Raw genomic sequence first — 23,614 nt, 5'->3', positions numbered from 1 at the left:
TCTCTCTGCAGATGCTGTCAGACTTTCCGAGTTTCTCCAGCACTTCTCTTTTTGTTTCAGACTGCAGAATTAAAGTGCGGAAGGCCAAGAATATTAGCAAAGTGTACATCACACGTGCATCAGAATCAGCTATGACCAATATGATTAATGTCTAAGAATCTATTTTAGGAGATCTTTTGTGGTGCAGCGATAACGTCTCTACGTCTTAACTAGAAAGCCCGGGTTCAAGTCCCACCTCTGAAAAAGTTGATAAGAAAATATGTGAAAGAATTTGCTTCAGAAGCTTTTGAGACTATGTCTCTATCTCTCCTACAGATGGTGGTAGAGCGAGCAGTCTCAACAGATGGGTCTGCTCTTGTCTTTCCTCTTTATTCAATAATCGTCATACTATGCGACCAAATCGTTCTGGCAGCGAACTTCGGGAGCTGCCTGCAAATTCATTACCAAGTTGTGCGTGGCAGATTTTCTCACAGTAATTGCAGTTAGTGATGACTGATGGTAGGATACTCTACCATTGGTGTTTGAATTGAGACCGTACAGTTCTGAGCTGTGAAGCTCCCAGCCCCAGGCGCTGTTGCGTTGTGGACGGGTTGAAGGGGCACGTGCTGAGAGCGGCCGTTGGGTTTTTTTTTTAAAGTTTAAAGTTGGAGAGCGTCTCATCTGTGCGGAGAATGCCCAAAGTTAAACTCGGGAGGAAACATGGGAGATGCCGAGAGACCCCAGGGCACAGTCAAGGTGAGGTCTGGTTCTCTCTCTCACTCAGTGTTAATGTTAGATTCTGCTGATGGGTTGGATCAAGCGGCTGGAACACAGTGGGGAAGTGTTAACATCACAGAATTATGATAGCACGGACGAAGGATAACACGACTCACTCTGTTTTACATTGAGATTATCTTTATCTTTATTCTTCCTTTCCAGATAACTGTTCAGATTTTTTTCTTAACGTTTCCGCTACACTCCCAGGAAATGAAATTCCAGGTTCTAATTACCCGCTGTATTTTTTAAAAATAATTTCCTTATGTCTCTATTATTGCTTTTGCTGATTGCCTTAAATCTGCTCTCGTCAACGATCTATTTGCCTGCCAGGAGTAACACTTTCTCTTGAGACCCTCTCAGTATACCTGGACTTTCAGAAAGCCTTTGATAAAGTCCCACATAGGAGGTTAGTGAGCAAAATTAGGGCACATGGTATTAAGGGCAAAATACTGACATGGATTGAAAATTGGTTGGCTGACAGGAAACAAGAAGTAGTGATAAACGGCTCCCTTTCGGAATGGCAGGCTAGTGGGCTACCGCAGGGATCAGTGCTGGGACTGCAGCTTTTTACAATGTACATTAATGATATAGATGAAGGTACTAAAAGTAATATTAGCAAATTTACTGATGACACAAAGCTGGGTAGCAGGGTGAAATGTGAGGAGGATGTTAGGAGAATACAGGGTGACCTGGACAGGCTAGGTGAGTGGTCAGATGCATGGCAGATGCAGTTTAATGTGGATAAATGTATGGTTATCTATTTTGGTGGTAAGAACAGGAAGGCAGATTACTACCTAAATGGAGTCCAGTTCGGTAAAGGGGCAGTACAAAGAGATCTGGGTGTTCTTGTACACCAGTCAATGAAGGTAAGCATGCAGGGACAGCAGGTAGTGAAGAAGGCTAATAGCATGCTGGCCATCATAACAAGAGGAATTGAATATAGAAGCAAAGAGGTCCTTCTGCAGCTGTACAGGGCCCTGGTGAGATCGCACCTGGAATATTGTGTGCAGTTTTGGTCTCCAAATTTGAGGAAAGACATTCTGGCTATTGAGGGAGTGCAGCGTAGGTTCACAAGGTCAATTCCTGGAATGGCGGGACTATCTTACGCTGAAAGATTGGAGCGACTGGGCTTGTAAACCTTGAGTTTAGAAGGCTGAGAGGGGATCTGATTGAGACGTATAAGATTATTAAAGGATTGGACACTCTGGAGGCAGGAAGCATATTTCCGCTGACGGGTAAGTCCCGAACCAGAGGACACAATTTAAAAATAAGGGGTAGGCCACTTTAGAACAGGGTTGAGAAGAAACTTCTTCACCTAGAGAGTGGTGTATGGAATCCTCTGCCTCAGAAGGCTGTGGAGGCCAAGTCTCTGGATATTTTCAAGAAAGAGTTGGATAGAGCTCTTTAAGGAGAGTGGAATCGAGGGTTCTGGGGATAAGGCAGGAACAGGATACTGATTGAGGATGATTGGCCATGATCATAATGAATGGTGGTGCTGGCTTGCAGGGAAGAATGGCCTACTCCTGCACCCATTGTCTATTGTCTATTGACTTTGAGTATCTTTATTGAATATCTCAACCTTTCTGGTCAAACATTAGGAATTTCTCAATTTTATCCACATACTGGAACCTGGAGCTAGTCCTATGAATTTTTCTAAACTCCTCTCTGTCTTTACAGTATACTATTCCTAAACAGTGGAGTTCAGAGTTAGATGCTGAGCAAAACTAACGTTTTATAAAGATTTGATATTTTTTGATATTCTTTTCCTCTGTTTTCCTCTGACCTTAGTTATAAAGTCCAATATCAATGTTTTTATTGCAAATTTATATTTCAAAGAACACACCTTGGAACTGGCTGACTTGTCCCTTCCTCTTGTCTCCTGCCAGCTTGCATTTCTTGATGGCCAGCATTCTCAGTTGACAGTTAGGCTCCGCACATTCCAGTCTCGGCAAACTCTTCTTTATGGTCTTCACCTTTTTTCAAAGTATAATCTTTGTCTGTCACCTGAATCACTCTGCTTCCCGTCATAATGCCTCTTACCCTGTGCATACAAGGATTCCTTTCCTTTCCTTGTTTTGGGTAACCTTATGTGGCTGGTACTTGCAGCATTTCTTGCAGTACATTCTCCAAGTATTTGGTACGTTGGCTATCTTGTCATCTGTCACACTACCTTCAATGGTGTATGGCGATGTGCACCCAGGTCCCTGCATCCCTGCAATCTATTTAAAGTTTGACCCTTTATTTTCAACTGTTGCCCCATCTCCTTCATATCAAAATAAAGCAGTTCTCTACAATGAATTTCATGTGTCACTGCTTTTTTGTGGATCAGGCCTGGGAATCTTAAAAATGAGCAGCTGCTGGACGTTCAAATTGTACCCTTGTTTCTGACCAATCCCATTTTTGATTTGCTGGCTGTGCATTTCGTGATTCACATTACCCGCTTTGTTATTGAAAATCCAGCCAAAAATCTTGATGTCAATGACTCTTCTTGTAGTTTTTCAAATTTTGTGTTGCCTGCAACTTTTTTAATTGTGTACTGAACAACCAAATGTAGTTCATTAATGTACAACAAGGAAACACCTCAATATACTTTCCTCCAGAACAAAAAATGACTCTTTCACTACACTCTTTCCTGTTATTCATCTAACTATGTATCCATGCTACCTCTGCTTAGTTTATTCCATAAGCTTCCATTTTGCTGACGAGCCTATTTATCAAATGTCTTTCGGGAAGACCATGTACATTGCAATAAACATATTATTTTTCTATCTTTGCGTTATCTTTTTATTTTAAAAAAATCAGTTATCTGAACACAGTTTTCCCCACAACAGACCTGTGGTGGCTTTCCTTGAATCATAATTGTCCAAGTCACTTAATTTTGTTCTGAGTTAGCATTTCTGAAAACTGCCCCCATCACCATAGGAGTTAAACTGACTAATCTGTAGTTACTGGCTTGTGCTTGTGTCCTTTTTTTGAACAAGAGTGGAAGGGACATTTAGAAATCACGAGTACTGTTGTTAGTAGCCCAATATTTAAACCTCTTCGATTTTCCCCTCTTGCATTTCTGAGTACCCTCAGGTGATTGGTCCGAGCCAGGCAACTTATCAACTTTTTAAGTACAGCTGTTTTCTTTTAATATCTTCTCTTTATCAATTTTAACCATCCAGTTCTGTGACTATTTCCTATTTTGCTATGATTTCAATAGCATCTTTATCCCTTATATAGGCATACAAATTACTCTGCCTCCAGATTGGCTTTCTTTCTTTGAGTATTGTAAAGTAAGAAAGTGGGGTCCAAACCTTGAGCCTAGGAAACAGAAGACATTGCCACCATTGCTGAAACAGTTATAATTGAAAATTCAGAAGAAGCCAAAATTAGAGAAGCACAAGTATCTCTGAGAGCTGTGGGGGCAGGAGGAGTTGAGCAAAAGGTCCCAATATCCTCGACATGAGATTTGTAGAAAGTCTGGGAAAATGTATATCTAACTTGATTCAGAAAATGTTTGCATTTCATGTACAAGAAAACGGAGAATAACGCTGGTTTTATCTCTTACTTTGTCATGTTGAGACTTAAACAGTGTCACCTGTTTTTAAAGAAGCATTTTAATAATGTAGGTTTGCCAACAAAGTTGAGGCCCATGGAACTAAATGGCAACATAGAGTTGTTTCTTGGAATGGTGGATTGAATGCAATGAGATTTTCCAGGTGGCAGTACGAGGCCTATAACAAAAGCAAAATACTGTAAATGCTCAATCTGAAATCAGCACCACTGTCAACATTCTTGATACGTTAATGACCCAGAAATAATTGTACTGAGGACGTTTTTTAAAATGAAAGGCAATATAAAAGTATTAAGAATGCTGGACTTTTGTTAATCTGACACACGGAATTTAAAAAACAAGAACTTCATTACTAATCTTTATGATTTAAACGGGTTATTGTATCCATGTGTGGGCACTGCACTTTAAGAAGGATCTGAAGGTTTTACGAAGAGTGCAGAAAATATTTAAGGTTCCAAGTTTGAGGGTCTTCAATAATGAGGATAGTTTGGAGAAACTGGAGTTGTTCTCCTTCGAAAGATTGAAGACGTAACACTCAAATAACCAAAATTGTGAGGAATGTAGAGAGAACAGATGAAGAGAATCTTCCCTTTGGTGGAATGATCAAAAACCAGATTTGAGGTTAATGGTGTAAAAAAACAAGCAAAAGCAACACAAGAAAACAACATTTTATGCTTAAAATGTTTAGGATCTGGAATTTATCACTTAAGTGTAGTAGAGGCAGATTCCATTGTGACTTTCAAAAGGGAATTATGTACACCTAAACTTTGTACAGCAAATTTTGTTTTAATCGGCACTCAATAAACCAGCAAAAAAAACCTGAAATACTAGAAGCTTAATGTATTGTCGCAATGTCTGAATAGTCGGTTGAGAGTGCAATTAAGAAGGTTGTCTGCTAATAAGTATTATTCAAGTGATTTATGTTGTAAATAAAGTATATAATAGTGATGTGTATACCCCTGAATTTTATTTCTACTACTTAGTGTGTTTTTATAGTGGTTACATGGAACTGTTATTTGATCAACCGATTACACTCCTGATTCCATAGGTGCCAATCAACAAAACGTTTGCTGACTTGCAGGGTTTTGGGGAGAAAAACCTGAGGAGCTCTTGTGGTACAGTGGTAGTGTCTACTTTTGAGCTCGGATGCCCAGATTCAAGTCCCACCTGCTCCACTGGTGTAAAATGACTTCTTTGAATGGGCTGAGGTGCTTTTATGGCACATTGACAGTATCCCTCCCCATAGGCCAGAATACCTAGCTTCCAGTCCTACCTACTCCAGCGGTGTGCAATAACATCTCCAAAGAGGTTGATTAGAAATTTTATATTGGGGAAAGAGCAGAGAGTGAGCTGGCTGAATTGCTCTGTGGTTGGTGACAAATGGGTCCCTCCTGTGCTATAACCAATCTGATTTTCTCAGTACCCAAAAGACTAACAGTTACATTGCCAGTACCTTGTGAATTATGTCTAGGAGGCAAACTAAAGTAACATTGCCTCAATGATTTTTCCAAAAGATTTGATATAATCAGATTTTAGTTGGGAGAGAGCAAATCAATGAGAAGGATCAAGTTGAAAATACTTCACAACAGAATTGTTGCCAATCTGTAGCGTTACCTTACACTTCCATGTGCTAGAAACATGATCTTAAAAGTATTTTAAATTTTCTGTATTTTAAGTTCTGTTTTAGCACTGTTTTGTTTTGGTCTAGGTATAATGTTCAACACTGGAATTGGTCAGCACGTTCTGAAGAATCCTTTGATTGTGAATAGCATCATTGAAAAGGTACAGTAGAATGCATTATGTTGTTGTCAACCAGTGCTATCATTCATAATTTAGCTATAATTTCTATAATTTTGAACTACTAGCTATATTTAAAAAGGGAAAGGATGCTACAAATGGCATAGACAGGTTGGACCGAAAGGTCTGTTTCCATGCTGTACACCTCTATGACTCTATAAATTGGGTGTATTCAAATTTTGAATATGAAAATCCAATTCAGCTGTGACAAGGATATTTCAATACCTTATCTATCTTATTAGTAATAAACATAGGTGTGGATGTAGGTTTGCTCACTGAGCTGGAAGGCTTGTTTTCAAACGTTTCGTCACCATACTAGGTAACATCATCATTGAGCCTCCGGATGAAGCACTGGTGGTATGGCCCACGGGTTATGAAACGTCTGTAAACGAACCTTCCAGCTCAGCGAGCAAACCTACATCCAGAACCTCAACTGGAGCTACAAATTGACTCAAACCTCATTAATGCATAGGTGTATTTATAATGCAATGTATTGCTGTATTTTTCTTCTAATTTGAAATGGGGCAGTTTTTCATTTTGAATACCATATTATTAGTGCTAAACATTGCTGGATCAGCTATAAATTTATGAAGAAACAGCAAATGTTCCATGAATGTCAGAAGTACACTCTTATGCAATAAAGTATTTTTTTTTACTTCTCATACACTATTCTTATAACATCTGAGACTGGCAAATTTAACAGCGTCCAGACTTTCCAATCTCCTGACATTTGAGTATTTTTGTGGTAATATTTTCCTTCTAAAGTTGTCAGTTAAAGTATTCATTTGGTCAGTCCTGGGAAGCTGAAATTCTCTAGAATATATGGACAGTCTGATATTTTAAAATTGAATATGAAAGCACAAAGTCAAGTTGCACAAAATATGTATCAGTTTTATATTTAAACACAGAAGTAAGGAATATTTCTAATTTTTACCTCAAGGCTGCTATTAGACCAACAGATGTCATATTGGAAGTTGGACCTGGTACTGGAAACATGACTGTGAAACTTCTGGAAAAGGCTAAAAAGGTACTTGCCACTTTAAATTACAAACAAATGATCTTGTAAGCAAATTAACAAATAATTACATTTTTATAGATATTTTAAAACCAAAGTTTAATGAAACAATATTTAAGATGAGTAAAAGTTTTTATCATTGAGAATTATTGGGCCGACTCAGAAACCTCAAACATCAAGAAGGCCATTTTTAAAGTTTTTCCAACAATTAGGCATTTCTCATTACTCTGATTGTTCAGATATGTTGTGATACATTGCTGGGACTCAATCCAGACCTTCTGATCCAGTGGAAGGGAAACTAATGCAGCACAACTAGAGCCTTACAATTCATTTTTAACCAATGTGTTCAGAAATGTTAGGATACACCCCGAGGCAGGTAGGACTTGAACCGGGGCCTCCTGGCTCACAGTACAGGCTGTTCTGCTATAATGTGACAGTTGTGTTCCTCTGCAACCTTGTGTGTACAAAGCTGCTATAGAAAATGTCACTGTAGAAAATCGCTAATAGAAAATTGCTGTACCTGTTCAGTAGAAAGTTTGCATTATCCAACCAATGTCCACAATTCATCAGTCACGTTATAGCTAATTCGGGGTGACAAAACGCGCATTATAGCAGAATGACCTGTAGGGGCAATATCACAAGGACCTTTTACAATTAGGTATTTTTTTTAAAAATTGTTTTTATTTAGCATCTTTCTAATGAACCTATTCAGAGATGTTGTTACACACTTCTGGAGCAGGTGGGACTCAAACCCGGGTTTCTTGGTTCAGGGGTAGGGACACTACCACTGCACATCATGATAGCCCCCACAATTTGGCATTACAATCTGCCTCGTAACTGATTTCATGAGGTTAAACAGTTAGTATCTTTGCATGTGTTATTTATACTTAATGGCCCTAAATTGAAAGAGTATAAATTCCTCTGGCCTACTTCTCTTGAGTCAAATGGACTATTGTGCTGAAAAGCTACAATTTGCATATTACACTGCTTGCTGCAATATTCGCTGTTCGAGGTGGGAACACTAAATGTTGATGTCTAAAGGAAGTTCTTTTTTAAACTTGGCTACTTTTCAGTTGCATGTTTTTTGTTAGTTTTAACGAGTCAGCTTGCCAGACAACAGGCATCTTTTTCTCCTGCAGTGTAAATTGTTGTGATTGCTTGATATTTGCCATTCTTTCATTTGTCCTGATGAGTGAAAGATGAAAAGCTTTTGGTCTCTTTTGTCAGCCCGATCCAAATTCTATACTACCAAGAGATAATTGAACTTCAGTCTTTGTGCTGCTGAGATTCTGAGAGGGCATGACAGGGTAGGTGTTGAGAAGATATTTTTCACTAGTGGATGAGTCTCAAACTCGAGGATATCCTTATAGAATAAGGAACTGCTCATTTAAAGCCGAGGTGGGAGAATTTTTTTTCCACAAATGGGCAATGAACATCTGGAATTCTATACTTCAGCTGCAGAGGCTAGATCACTGAAATCTAATAAGGAGGTGGTGGCATAATGATCTTACCAATGAACTGGTAATCCTATGGTACATAGATTTGAATCCCACTGTGGCAAATAGTGAAATTTTATGTACATTACCAAGATAGTTGTAAAGACTCCACGTGTTCACTGATGTCCTTTTAGGTGAGGAAATCTGCCATCCTTGCTAAGTCTGACCTACGTGTGACTTCAGCCCCACAACAATATTGTTGACTCTTAACTGCTTTCTGAAATGATCCTGGCAGGCCAGTCACCTAAAATGGCAATTAAGAATGAGCAACAAATGATAGTCGATGCCCATCTCCTGTGACAATTTGAAGGGCCAAATTGCCTACACTCCTGGTCTGCTTCTCCTGTTCTCCTGCGCACACCAATCTTACATGCTTATTAAACTTCTCTAGGTGTGCAGGGGTGATATTTTGTAGTTTTCAGAGTACCACAAACAGTAATATAGGATTGCTTTCTATATTGTCGACAGGTAATTGCTTGTGAACTTGATACCAGACTCGTTGCTGAATTACAGAAGAGAGTTCAGGGAACGTAAGTAACATTTAACTGTAGGTTGGAGACTTACTCCAGTTTAAGCCAAATGGTCTGAAATTCTGTAATTATTACTTTTCTGCTGTTGGAAAACTTTAGTCTTTGTTTTTTCTATGCGTTTTCTTCAGACCTACAGCAAATAAACTTCAAATTATGGTTGGAGATGTGCTGAAGACAGACTTGCCCTTTTTTGATGCATGCGTAGCAAACTTGCCATATCAGGTAATTTTATAATCACTTTAATTTCCTACATGCAAGGTGCTTGTGTTAAAGTTCAGGGAGACTGTTGGGATAGGCATACATTTCACTGCAGTTAGGGTAAACATGAGGAGGTTTCCTCCTGGAACTATGTACAAAAAGCTATCCGTTCACAATTTGAGTAGCATGGGAATTCTAATTTCATTGTAAAGATGAGAATTGGTTTATAGTTTTGATTCTTTTTCCTGCTACTCCATCCCAGCCACATTTTAGCACAGAGGTTTAGTGGAAGTCTTGGTCTATTAACTTGCCGACTAGACTTTAGATTTATGTAGAAAAGATAAATATTCACTTAACAAAAAAACCCAAAGTTCTGAAGAAAGGTCACTAGACTCAGTGTTTAACACTCGTTTCTCTCCACAGGTGCTGCCCAGCCAGCTGACTCTATCCAAAAAGTTCTGGTTTTGTTTCTGATATTCAGTTGTTAATTTCACAAATATTTCACTTTCCATTAACCTGATTGCCTACGGTCTTAATATTAGTTCTGCAGTAGTTTTTTTTTCCTTTTGAGTTGCAACAATTTCCAGCAAAAAAGCTATCTAGATATTGGATTCCTGAATGAACCCCAAGTTCAAATCTTCAACTTAACATTCTTCTTTGGGCCAAGGATCCTAATGATGTGTGGAAAGTACTCTGAAAAGTACATATCAATTTCTTGAGACAGAAGATGAACTAGAAATTGGCCAATGTAATAACCATTCACAAAAAAAAGGGAACAGCATTAACCTGAGTAATTAGAGTTGAAGAGTGTGGCGCTCGAAAAGCATAGCCACTTGAGCAACATCCAAGGAGCAGGAGAATCAATGTTTCGGGCATAAGCCCTTCATCAGGAATGATTCGTGAGTACTTTAGAGGCCACTTAATTTACGATCCATTGCAGGAAATATTTTTTAACCAAAAATTAAAGTATGAAATTCCTATTAAAACGAAAATAATCACAAATAGCCAATATGTCAGTCAAGAGGGTTGTCTTTTTGAGATGACAAATGCGATGGATGGCAGAACTGCAATGGATGAAGGAACAATCTTTCACAAAATTGTGCTAAGCTATCTCTCAATTTGTCATTTAGTAAATACAAATATAAATGGAACTGGGGGAGTAATAAATGGATTAAAGGTCAGTTAGAGGAGGGAAGACCATTTGCTACAGATCAAGAGCATTTTAAAGTTGTTGGAAATGGTTAGTCACATTCCATTGGATCCTGTTCTGGAATCACTTCTGTTCACTATATTTACCTAATTTGATTTTAGGAAGTGCATGCTTAATGTCACCCCTTTTTATCATTGTTTATCTTTAACATTAAGTTATTAGGTTGGAGATCCCAGTGAGCATTGCAAGATTTGTTTTAATGTTATCTACTGCAGTACCTTGCCTTACCCAATTGATGAGGAAGGGCTGAAGAAGGGCTTATGCCCGAAACGTCGATTCTCCCGTTCCTTGGATGCTGCCTGACCTGCTGCGCTTTTCCAGCAACACATTTTCAGCTCTTACCCAATTGATGCCATTTTTTTGAAACTTTTCCCCCTCAGATGTGAAACTGCTCCCAGATTTTCAATTTGTTACCTTTTCCATCTGACACCTCTATCCAAGATTTTTATAAAGGAGCTGTCACCGACCGGGGTCCAGATTGTCCACTGCAGCTGCCACCCAACAACAGTCTCTGAGATTCTAACACTATTCCTGGGACCCACCTGAATATGACGGAGCCATCCTGCGGGGTGCCAACCATGACTGCAGCTCAGTGGAAGACCTCTCCCTCCATGACACAGCAGGGCCCCACAGCAGACTGTGTGGCTCATAGCCAGCTAAACATTTCAGAATAGCTACCAAACCCTACCCTCCATCCTCAACTTCTTCACATATCTCTGCTAGCTGCAAGCCATGATTACCTTAGCAACCCTATTACCCTAACCACCACCAAAGGGAAAGATGGGAAAGAAAGCCAGCAAGCCCAGTCACGACTGGCACTATGTATGTCAGGCAGAGGGATAAAGGCTGAAGACTCTCAGCCAGTCAGGAAGCACAGCCCCACCACGTAAACCACAGAGGCAATGGCATCCAGCAAGGAGGAGTGGTCAGGCTCCTCAAAAGAAGAATTCTGAAAGTAGTACCACTATGTGGCAAAAGGAGAAACCAGTGGCAGTCAGCATCATCTAGAAATGCAGGGAAAAGGAGCACATGAAGACAATGTGCATTACTGAAAAGTGCAGGTTAAAGGAACACCCAGAGACAGTCAGCAACATCTAGAGAGGCGGGCAAAAGGAGCACCTAAAGCTAGGTAGCATCGTCTGTAAAATGTGAAGAAAACAAAAAGTAAATATAATTGAATAAAATAATTACGTAGCTAATTAGAACACATTGAGTGGCAGGGCAGGTTATGTGTCACAGATGCAGCATGTGGGAGGTCCTGAATGCCAGTTTTATTCAGGGCAACTACATCTATGGTAAGTGTTTAAAGTTTGAGCAGCTTTTTGAGTTTGAACTGTTTTCTGAACTACCTGGATTCCATGTACTTGAAGGTAGTCACATCAGACTCTGATCAAATCATTTGCTAAGAGGTGTGGCTACAAGTGGGTCAGTTAAAGGAACCCAGAGATCAGGAGTGCAAGAGCCTCCGCCTTTGCAATTGTCCAATAGGTTTCAGGTTCTTTCAGCTTGTTTGAGTTAGATTAGGGACTGCAAGGTACTTGAACTAGCAACCATAGCAAAATGATACAGGAAGCCACTCTCGTGGAGGGGAGCAAAAGGGATGGTAGTGGTAGTCGTGGTGAGAATAGAGGAATTGACACCACTCTTTGCAATGAAAACTGACAGTCCAGGTGGATCTATCGCCTCCTTGTCAAGGTTTGGGATTTCTTTTTCGGGGCTAGAGACGAAGTTGTAGTGGGAGAGAAGGAATAAGTGGTCATGTAGGTACCATTGACATAGACAGCACAAAGGAGATTCTACTTAGTATGTGCTAGGTGCCAAATTAAGAAGCAGAACTTCAGACATTGTGATCCTTGTCTTATTATTTCAGCCATGTTCAAATTGGCTTAGGGCAAATCAGATGAGCAAAATGAATGGTGGTTCAAAGACTAGTATGGAAGAAATGGGTTCCAGTCAGGAAAATGAGATATGCATTGTTGGAATGGTCTCCATGGTTGACTGATCTTTGAGGTTTTACTTCTTGAAGGATTGTATTGTTGTATGTTATTGTTATAGGCAACGGAGAATCCTTGAAGAACTTATGTACAGAGATGCATTTTAATGTATTTCTAAATCCATCTTAACTAACTTGTGCATGATGCTTTCATAATTTCCCTTTATTAAAATTTAGCACTACTTCCTAATTAAATACCTCACTTTTAAACATAATGTAAAATTCTATCATTGTGGTCACTCATCCCTAATGTTCTTTTCCAACAAGATTATTAATTAGCCCTTTTCAATTCATAACACTAGATCTAAAATAATATGCCCTCTAGTTGGCTCCTCAACATACTGCTGTGAAAGAACCATCCATGTGAAACTGCAGAAAGTCATCCTCCACAGCTCAATTGCTTCTGCATGGGGAAACTGAAATCACTAATGATAACTTACCCTGCCAAATATTTCTCTCCTCCCCAGATGTGTACCATGACCTAAGCTATTATAATATTTGGTAGCCTACAAATAAGTTCACCCAGTGTCTGCTGTCCTTGCTGTTTCTTTCTTCAAAGCAATTATTAGATCTCACATCTTTCAATGAGAGTCTGAGTTATGGCTATAGACTAAAAAATGTGCCCTTTATTTGTATAATACTGATACTGCATACAGCACAAAAAAGGCACATGGCCATGAAGGCTGGCATTAACTATTTGTGTCTGCTTTGAATACTTTTATAAACAAATTTATTTCATAATTATTGATTATTCTAGAAATCATTATTAAATGTTTACAGAGTTGAATCAAATGTCCAGTATGGTTAATTCTGATCTCCAGTTGCTGTTGTTTTATTTATGGCTTATAGAATGTTCTTCAAATACATGTACCAGCTACAACTGTTCTATTGTTCAAATATTTTTATCTTGAAAATGTTATTGTTGTTAAATTATGATTTTAGTTGACCAAGGAAAAACATTGTTAGCTATAGTTGAGGGCAGCCATGTTTTGCTATTCAATGATGGGAAGCTGTTGGCCAGCTTGTGCTACTCAGTGAAAGCTGGCCTGTGACCACTTTTCCAATAATCTAAGGTTCCCCATTGCTAATATATTGATTCCATCCCTTTTTATACCAATTAGATTATTCTCATGTATCTCTTTAGATCATCTACCTTGTCGGAATGCTATATACATTTCAGTTTGAGTTAACATTATCATTTTGACATCACTCAGCTTTCAAAGCATACTCCATAATTGGCTTTATTTCACCTTGTTCCTTGTTTTTGGAATACTTAGAACAATATATTGTGGAGACTGTGTGTACTAGACTTGAATTTGGGATTACTTTGCTCAGTTGGCTGAACAGCTGGTTTACAGTGCAGTGATACCAGTAGTGTGGGTTCAATTCCTATGCCTGCTGAGGTTGCCACAAAGGATTCTCCTTCTCAAACCCTCCCCTAGTTTGTTGCGTGGTGGATCATCCCCTCGGCAATTCTATCTAAACATTACTGCACGTGTTTCAGCTATGATGTGTTGGGCTCCTCCACCATTGAGGATGGGGAAATTTGTGGAGCTTTCTCTTCTAGTGAGTTGTTCACCACCATTCACCCCTGGATGTGACAGGACTGTAGAGCTTAGATATAATCTATTAGTTATGGGATCGCTTAGCTCTGTCACTTGTTGCTATTTGACATGCAAGAAGTCCTGTTTGGTAGTGTCACCAGATTGACACCTCACTGTTTTAAGTAAACCTTGTGCTGCTTCTAGAATACCGTCTAGCAATCTTCACTGAACCAGGGTTAACCATGCTTTATAATAATGGTTGAGTGGGGGATATTCCAGGCCATCAGGTTACGATTATGTTGGAGTACATTCTGCTTGTGCAGTTGGCCCACGGCACCTTGTGATGCCCACCCCCCCCCCCCGTCTTGATTTTCTTCTTCTATTTGGACTGTCCTACTTAGCATGGTGATAGTGTCACACAGTGTGACGGAGATTATTCTCTCTGCGAGGCGGGACTTTGTCTCTATAAGTACTGTGCATTGGCAACTTACTGCGATTGTCAGGGATAGATGCAGATTGATATGGTTGAGGTCAAGTACGTTTTTCTCTCTTGCTGGTTCCCTCAGCAACTGCTGCAGACCCAGTCTAGCAGCTATGTGCTTTAGGACCTGAGCAGCTGAATCATTAGTGCTACTGCCAAGCCACTCTTGGAGAACACTGAAATCACCTGCACAGTGTACATTTTCTGCCTCCCTCAGTGCTTCCTCCAAGTACTGTTCAATATGGAGAAGAACCTGGTATGTGATAATGAGCAGGAGGTTTCCTTGCCCATGTTTAACCTGATGCCAGGAGACTCCTATGAAATCCACAATCAATGTTGAGGACTCTCAGAGCAACCCCTTCCTGACTGTATACCACTGTGCCACTACCTTGGCTGGGTCTGTCCTGCTGGTGGGTTGGTAGTGTCTGGGACATTTTCTGTAGAGTATGATTCCATGATACTGGCGGTCAAGCTGTTGCTTGACTAGTCTGTGAGACAGCTCTCTCAATTTTGGTACCAGCTCCCAGGTGCTAGTAAAGTCAGCAGGGCTGTTTTTGCCTTTGTCGTTTCAAGTGTTTGGTTCAGTGCCAGGTGGTCCACCCAATGTCATTTCTTTGTTGCAATTTCATAGTGGTTATTACAACTGAGCAGCTTGCTAAGCTAGTTGAGGGCAATTGACAGTCAACCATATTATTATGATTCTGGAGTCACATGGAGGCCAGACCAGGTGAGGATGGTGTTGAAGGACATGAGTGAACCAGATGGGTTTTTGCCAATATTCTTAATTCCCAGTATTTTTATTGAACTCAAGTCCCACCATCTGCCATGGTGGATTTCAAACCCAGATCCCCAGACCATTAACTGAGTTCCTAGATTAATAGTCTACTGATAATATCACTAGGCCATCCCCTCACCATTCTGTTTTGTAATTTATATGAGCAGCTGGGATAGCTTCTAGCTAGACTTTCTACAAAGGACAGAATACCATATTTAGGTGAAATCTTAGCACGTAGCTGAAAACTAATGTATTTGCAAATTCAAAAATGAAGTAACAGAAACCCAAGCGTTCCTGGAGACATACTTGTGCAGATGTGGAACTATACCAATCTGAATGTTTTTCAGTGAAGTAGGGGATTTGTTTTTAGATTGACTGACTGACTGACTGACTGACTGACTGACTGACTGACTTATACATGTAATGCACTATTCCTTGCAGGGCAGTTTTTATTCATGCTATTGTATGTGAAAAGATGTAATTTGAATTCTTGTAATGTTATTGCAGATCTCATCTCCATTTGTTTTTAAACTCCTGCTGCACAGACCATTCTTCAGGTAAGCTTGCCTGAAAGTTGAACAACCAGCTATTTTGCAAAATGAAAAATCTGTCTACTTCTCTGATGCTATGTTGTTGAAATATATATTTTATTTGTAAATAATAGGGAAATATGGAGCAAAGTTGGGCAAAACTTTTTCACTGTAAAGATAATGGTCATGAAATAAGTTATGAAGAGAAGCTAAGAAGGCAGGCAGTATAAAAGGAGAACTATGGCAAGTTGAGAAGATTAGTGTATGAACTTAATCAATGTTTTTTCTCCCAACCTATCCTAAGCTAAGGATTTCTGCTGTCAGCTATTCAAATTAAGATTTGACATGCATTGCTGTTATACATTCTTCATCAGTGTAGTGAATGAGTTTCAAATGTACCATTATTGTTAGTATCCAAGGTCTGAGAGGGGTGGGAGGGAGTTAGCACATCTTTAATTGCAAAAGAGAGCATTGAAAAGAATACTAGCTTTATTCTGTGTTCTGTACTTCAGCCTCTACTATTGCATTTTTCCTCACAGATGTGCAGTGTTGATGTTCCAACAAGAATTTGCTCTTCGGCTTGTTGCAAAGCCAGGGGATAAACTATACTGCAGGCTCTCAATCAATACGCAGTTATTGGCACGTGTAGATCACCTGATGAAGGTAGAATTCAGAATTTTCTTAATAAAATGTGTTATAGGCTTTTGAATAGGAGCATGGACCATGTATAGAGCCCAAAGACCAGGAAGCACTTAAGTTTTGATTCCAGAGTGACAGTCCTACAATTGAATTTCTGAATCCCTGAACTAGTGAGAGGTTAAAATCTGATAGAATCCATTCTATTTCATAATTCAATAGAGATCAGTGAGAATTCTAAGTTAACTTTGAGACAAAGTGAAGAATTTGGGTAAAGATAATTGTTCAGAATGGCAGAAGTGAATGTACTGTACTAAGTTTGCGTACAACCCAAGTAGGTAGCAAAGCTTGTGGTGCAGATGACACAATTTTCAAAGGAACATAGGTTAAGCAACTGGGCAGATGGAATATAATGTGGCAAAGTATGAGCGTATGCACTTTGGCAGGAAGAGTGAAAGAGTTGAATATTAGTTAGATGGAGTAAGTTGGGAGAAAGCTACAACACAGGAATTTGGGAGTCCTCATGCATAAATCTCCAAAAAAAAGCATCCAAAAATTAAATTGGTCAATTGTAGGGATTCTGTGATTGAAATATTCTGTGTTTTAATAGGTTATTACCTGAGAAGGCAAAAGGAATGTTGGCCTTTATTTCCAAGGGAGTGGAGTATAAAAGTATGGAGATCTAATTTAAAGCTATACAAGGCGCCAGTTAAACCTCAAAAAAAAAGCAAAAGAACTGCAGATGATGGAAATCATAAAAACAAATTGCTGGAAAAATTCTCTTCTGAAGAAGAGTATGTGGACACACAGTGCTAGCTTTGCTTTCTCTCCACAAATGGTGCCAGACCAGCTGAGTTTTTCCAGTAATTTCTGTTTTTGTTTATAGTTAAATCCCACCTGGAATACTGTGAATAATATTGATCCCCTTATCTAGGGAAGGATATACTGTCATTTGGAGATGGTCCAGTAGATTGATTCAGGAAGTGAAAGAACTGTTTTATGAGAGATTAAGTTGGACTTGTACTTGTTCAGAAGAATGAGAGGCAATCTTGTTGAAACATACAAGATTCTTAGGGACTTGACAGAATGAATGCTCAAAGGCTGTTTGTCCCTTGTGAGACAGTCTGCAACAAGACTATGGGCGGCACGGTGGCACAGTGGTTAGCACTGCTGCCTCACAGCGTCAGAGACCCGGGTTCAATTCCAGGTGAATTGGCCATGCTAAATTGTCCGTAGTGTTAGGTAAGGGGTAAATGTATGGGTGGGTTGCTGCTTCAGCAGGGCGGTGTGGACTTGTTGGGCCGAAGGGCCTGTTTCCACATTGTAAGTAATCTAATCTAATCTAATGGAAGACTACATAATCTCAGTAACGGATCATCCATTTAAGACCAAGATGAGTAATTTCTTCTGAGGGTGGTGAATCTATGGCAATCTTTACCAAAGACAGCCGCAGAGCTGGGACAATATATATCTTAAAGGCTGAGATAGACAGATTTTTTAAATCAGTAGTAGAATCCAGGGTTATGGGGAAAGGCAGGAAAGCAGAATTGCTGATTACGAAATCAGCCATGATCTTAGTGATAGAACAGACTCAATGGGCTGAATGCCTTGTTTGTTCCTATGTCTTATGGAATTTTTAAGGTCATTGTCCACAATTTATTATAATAACTTTTTGCGGATGAACCAAATTGGTGAAGACTGTCAATATTGAAAAGGACAACAACAAATTACAGGATGAACTTAATAAACTTGCAGATTGGGTAAGTAAAATGCAAATCAAGTTAAATTCGGATGAAGGTAAGAACACGTTTTAGTGGGAACAATAGGGAGGTCACTTGCTACTTGGACAATACAAGTCTAGGTGGAGTAAATGTATCTCCAAATACAAACACACCAGGCAGTAAAAGTTGTGCTGTAGTTTGGCAAGGATTTATTTCTACAAGGATAGAATTTAGAGTAGAAAAGTTATATGAAACCTGTATCAAATAGGAAACACTACACAGTTCAGGTTGGCATATTTTTAAAAAAAAATTGGCAAGGGTACATGAAAGTGGATAGTAGATGATGAGGGAAATGGTGCAAAAGTTTCCAGGGTTGTCGCTGAAAGAGCCCAATGGCCTACCAGCCAGAAATAGCTGCAATCTTTCTTCCTCTACCTTACTGTTAAAACTCAGCGGGGGAAGAGTACACTGATTCTTTCTAGTCTGGCTATTCCGTTGGACACACCTTAAATTGAATTTGTTTCACGCAGTTTCTGATGTGGCTAAACATGTGCTTCCTCTGTATTAGACATTAGAATAAAAATATTCCATCAACCAGGTGATTTTAGTAAACACAAGTTTTTATTATTAAAACTTTAATCCGCAAAGATGCATGCACTCACTACTAAAATGAATAAAACTGTTCTCTGTGTATGAATTCATTTTGGGAAAAGAAAAATACATGTTCTATGTGTTCCTTCTGACATTGGACTGTTTGGTCATTGAATGTGAACATCAAAAGTTATATTCAATTATTGTAAGATATTTCTGTATAAATACAAATCAGTCAGTGCTGTAAAATATTCAGAGCATACTGGGAGTTTTGTGAGTAACCATGAACCACCAAGAAATAATCCTGCCCTCCTACTTGGCATCACATCTGTCTGGTGGAACGTCATGTTTGCCTTAATCAATCCCCACAAGGAAAAATGCAGCACACACGACCAAAAAAAAGCAACTACCCCTGTGATAAAGTGTTCATTTAAAAAAAAGCATGTTATCCAGGCAGAATAACAAGGTGGAACTGTTTTGAAATAATGCTGGAAAGATTAAAGTGCACAAACTGAACAGCCTGGTATCGATGAAGCTGAAAATGTCACTAAGTGAAAATGAGTTCTTGATCCTGGTGGTTTGACTTCATTTGAACTTATTCTGCTGTTTTGTATGAGTGGAACCATTGAATTTATCATGTTCACCCACTGTTGTCTGCTCTGTTAATCACCAAGGGGGTGTGTGCCGAACCATTACCATGTTTACATTATAATTTAAATAACCATCTAATAAATATTGGCGCTAACATTAAATTCCTTTTTTTAAGGTTGTGATGAATGACAAAACCATAAGGAAGAATCCAATTCTGTACTTCTTAAAAAAACTTTGTTATATTGGTATTACAGGTTCAGATGTAGCACAACTGTGCTCATAATAAATAATTCAAAGCATGGCTTCAGAAAAAAAGTGGGCGGCACGGTGGCGCAGTGGTTAGCACTGCTGCCTCACAGCGCCAGAGACCCGGGTTCAATTCCCGCCTTAGGCGACTGACTGTGTGGAGTTTGCACGTTCTCCCCGTGTCTGCGTGGGTTTCCTCCGGGTGCTCCGGTTTCCTCCCACAGTCCAAAGATGTGCAGGGTCAGGTGAATTGGCCATACTAAATTGCCCGTAGTGTTAGGTAAGGGGTAAATGTAGGGGTATGGGTGGGTTTCGCTTCGGCAGGTCGGTGTGGACTTGTTGGGCTGAAAGGCCTATTTCCACACTGTAATCTAATCTAATCTAATGTCCTGTTGTAGTAATTTCTTAACAATGAGAAAGGAAAAGGTGTAAATGTTCAGGTTGTTGTCAGGTCTGGCATTCTGCACCTCTGATATTGGAAGACTCAGCTTGCTAAAGAAGCAGAGTATACAGAAGTCTTCCAGGAGCCCGACAAGGGGACAAGAAGGTTTCATACTACACTCTCAAAAAGGGTGTATCGGAAAGGCAGGAAGAGAAACTGAGCACCCTATTCCACATTTGACATCCAAAATACTATCCAAACTAAACAGCCTAAAATACAGGCTGGTAATTTTTAAAAAGCAAGTCAAAGCAATTAGGTAATGTCCTCTCTTTCTCCAGAAACATCTTTTTTTGACTTTTTAAAAAATCAAACATTCAAGCTAATCTCTGAACTCAAAATAATCAAATTTTCCACTATACATCAGAATTCAAGTCTTCAAAAAAAGTATGAAATGTTCAAACTGCTTGACAAAATATGTAATTTTGTAAGAAATCTGATTGTCTTCTCAACAGTAAAGTTTGTATTAGTATTGCTTGCGGATCAATCTTAAGAAAATACCTGTTTGGAAAGCTTCTAAAATGCTACTTATAATCTGAATTCACCTTCATCTTTATCTAGGTTGGAAGAAACAACTTCAGACCACCTCCAAAAGTTGAATCAAGTGTGGTTAGGATAGAACCAAAGAATCCACCACCTCCAGTGAACTTTCAGGTGCAAATCGATTTTATTAATGCTTGATACAGGTTGATTAAGCAGGTATAATGGTGCATAGAAAGCAATACAGACAGAAAGGTTCAGTCCCCAGTCTGTGCTAGGTTTTGTCAGAGTGAGGGAAGGTGCACCACAATTTACACTGATCTTCTTGGACTCATGTAGGCAAAATTAGTAGGGTTCCCAATCCAATCACTTAAATGTTAACTACATACCTAGTAAACATATGACTATAGAATCAGAGTATTACAGCTTGGAAGGACGCACTTTGGTCCATCATAATCATGCTGTTCATCAAGTACCTATTCAATCCCATTTCTTTTCATTTGGCCCCCAGATGAAAATATTCTCCTTAAATCCTCTCTGAACCACCTGCTACTTATCTTAAATCTATGCCCCTCAGCTTTGCCTATCCAAGAAAATCAACCTAGCCTGTGTAGTCTCTTTTCATAGCTGAAATACTTCAGTCCATACAACATCCTGGTGAATCTCCTCTACACCCTTTCTAGTGCGATCACATCCTTCTTATGCTGTAATGACCAGAACTGCATGCAGTACTCCAGCTGTGGCTTAGTCGTATTCCTATAAAGCTCCATTATAATCTCCCTGCCCTTGCAATTAATGCCTCAGCTAATAAAATATTCATATGCCTAAGCCACCCTATTCGTCTGTCCTGTTGCTTTTAAGAATCTATGTACATGCACATCAATCTTCTGCTAATCGTCGGTACGTGCTAGGTTTGCCAGAGTGAGAGAAGGGTCACCACAACATACTACCATGCAGTCCTTTGTTACTCCTGTCAAGATGCATCACCTCACTGTTTGGAATATAAGTTATATTTTCTATTGTTCTGCTTATCTGACCAACCTGTCTATATTGTCCTGTAGTCTAAAACTTTCCTCCTTGCTATTTACCACACCACTCAACTTTTGTTACCTGAAAACTTTATTTTAGACACAAATACATTATTAATAATTCACACATCAAACAGTAAGGCACTCACAACTGAACTGGTACACTAATAGGCACAGGCTTCCAGTCTCAAAAACCACTTTCAACCACCACCCTCCAAAGCCAACTTTGGATTCATTTGCCAAATCTCCCTGAATCCCTCTTGTTGCCCTGATCAGTCTCCCATGTGATACCCTGCTTTAAAAACCCTTACTGAGGTCTATGTAGACAACATCATTTGCACTACCCTTATACATACACCTAGTAATCTCTTCAAGAAATTCATACCAACCTGTCAGATATGATCTCATATTGAAGCCAGACTGACTATCCTTGATTAAGCTTTCTTTCTCCAGGTAGAGAGAAATTCTGTCATTCAGAACTGTTCTACAAAAAAATTCCTACGACTAATGTTAGTCTGTGTAGCCTTTAATTCCTTGGTTTATACCTACTATCGTTCTTGAATAATGGTGCCAAATTAGCTATCTTCCAATCCTCTGACACCTCTCTTGTGCCCAGAGAATATTTTAAAAATTAAGTTTAAAGCTCTTGCAATCTCCTCTTTTGCCACCCACTAAGACCATCTCCCCCTCAATGCTAATTTGTTCAAGTTCATCACAGTCACCCTATTGATTTCTATACCTACATTGTATCTGTATTCAGTATAATCAAGAACAAAGTAATCATTTAAAACCTCACCATTAACTTCTGATTTTATCCACACACACACATCACCTTGGTCCCTAAAAAGCCCTACTCTCTTCCCTGGTTATCTTCTTGCTAGTATTATACTTAGACATCTTTTGATTATCCTATATTTTGCCCACCAGTTTTACTTTCATGCCCCCTAGTCACTCTCCTAATTCATTTTCAAAGTAAACACTTGTACTTTGTATACTGCTGTTGGGTTTGTACTGTTTTTAGTCCACTATCTGCCATAAGCGTCCCTTTTCTTCCTTCTCCCACCCTGCACATTTCTTAACACCCATGTTGCCTGGACTTTTCCTCCTCCTCCTCCTTCATTTACCTACATGGGAACATGTTGGCCCCACGCACTCAATACCTGTATTTCCTTTTTCAGATTGCTATCATGTTGATTCTCATACAAGTAGCTGCGCCCTGTCCACTTTAGCCAAGTCCTGTCTTATATCAAAACTGCCCCCACACGCCCCAACTCTATTTTTTATTTCTGATCCAATATTGTCTATTTCCACAACTAACTTAAGTATCAAAAAGTTCTGGTCACAATCACCTTAATGTTCCCCCATTGACACTTGTGCAGCTATGTCCCTGACAATTAGGTCTAGCATTGCCCCTTCTTAGAACTTTCTATGTATTGGCTTAAAAACCTTTGCTGTACACATTTCAGTTCTGCCCTCCCTCAGCATTTTCTCTATCCCAGTTAATAGGGAAGTTGAAATCTGTCATTATTATCCTATTGTTTTTACACTTCTGTGATTTGCCTACATATCCCTTCTATATCACTGGCTGGGAGTTTATTGTCCTCCTTGTAATGTGATTGTTGCTTTTATGGCCTAAATTTTAGAACATTCTAAAATCATCCCTAGTCATTACAGTAATTGATTTCTTGATTTGATATTGGAACACTGCCACTTCCACTCTCTTGCCTGAAGATTCTATAAACCTGTAATATTGAGCTGCCAGTCTTGCCCTTCCATCAATCATGTCTCTGTGATAACAATTTAAACATCCCCTTGTGTGAATCAGCACCCTCAGCTCACCTGCTTTTCTTGCAAGTCTCCTTTTATTAAAATAAATGCTGTCCAGCCTTGCTATGCTCAGCTATGTCATAACTTGATGATAAATGCTTTACCTTCCACACTGATTTTTCTTCTGTATGTCTCACGCACTGTTTTCCAACGTGAAAATTTTTTTGTGGT

At 39.3% G+C, this 23,614-nt stretch overlaps 1 protein-coding gene and 1 pseudogene across 1 annotated transcript in view; one reads left to right on the top strand and one right to left on the bottom strand.

Moving 5' to 3' along the window:
- The window catches only part of dimt1l (DIM1 dimethyladenosine transferase 1-like (S. cerevisiae)), a 30,302-nt gene continuing 6,688 nt past the window's right edge, over positions 1-23,614 (top strand). Inside the window, exons 1-8 of the mRNA XM_043689417.1 lie at positions 1-735; positions 6,024-6,097; positions 7,053-7,139; positions 9,092-9,153; positions 9,282-9,375; positions 15,862-15,911; positions 16,424-16,547; positions 20,670-20,762. Coding sequence (XP_043545352.1) covers positions 672-735; positions 6,024-6,097; positions 7,053-7,139; positions 9,092-9,153; positions 9,282-9,375; positions 15,862-15,911; positions 16,424-16,547; positions 20,670-20,762 — 648 coding nt within the window. The 5' untranslated portion in view covers positions 1-671. The remainder of the gene's footprint in view (positions 736-6,023; positions 6,098-7,052; positions 7,140-9,091; positions 9,154-9,281; positions 9,376-15,861; positions 15,912-16,423; positions 16,548-20,669; positions 20,763-23,614) is intronic.
- Positions 2,580-2,966, bottom strand: LOC122553545 (annotated as a pseudogene).

This window comes from Chiloscyllium plagiosum, chromosome 1 (assembly GCF_004010195.1).
Source record: "Chiloscyllium plagiosum isolate BGI_BamShark_2017 chromosome 1, ASM401019v2, whole genome shotgun sequence".
Lineage (NCBI taxonomy): Eukaryota > Metazoa > Chordata > Chondrichthyes > Orectolobiformes > Hemiscylliidae > Chiloscyllium > Chiloscyllium plagiosum.
This window is presented reverse-complemented; position numbering and strand designations above follow the sequence as displayed.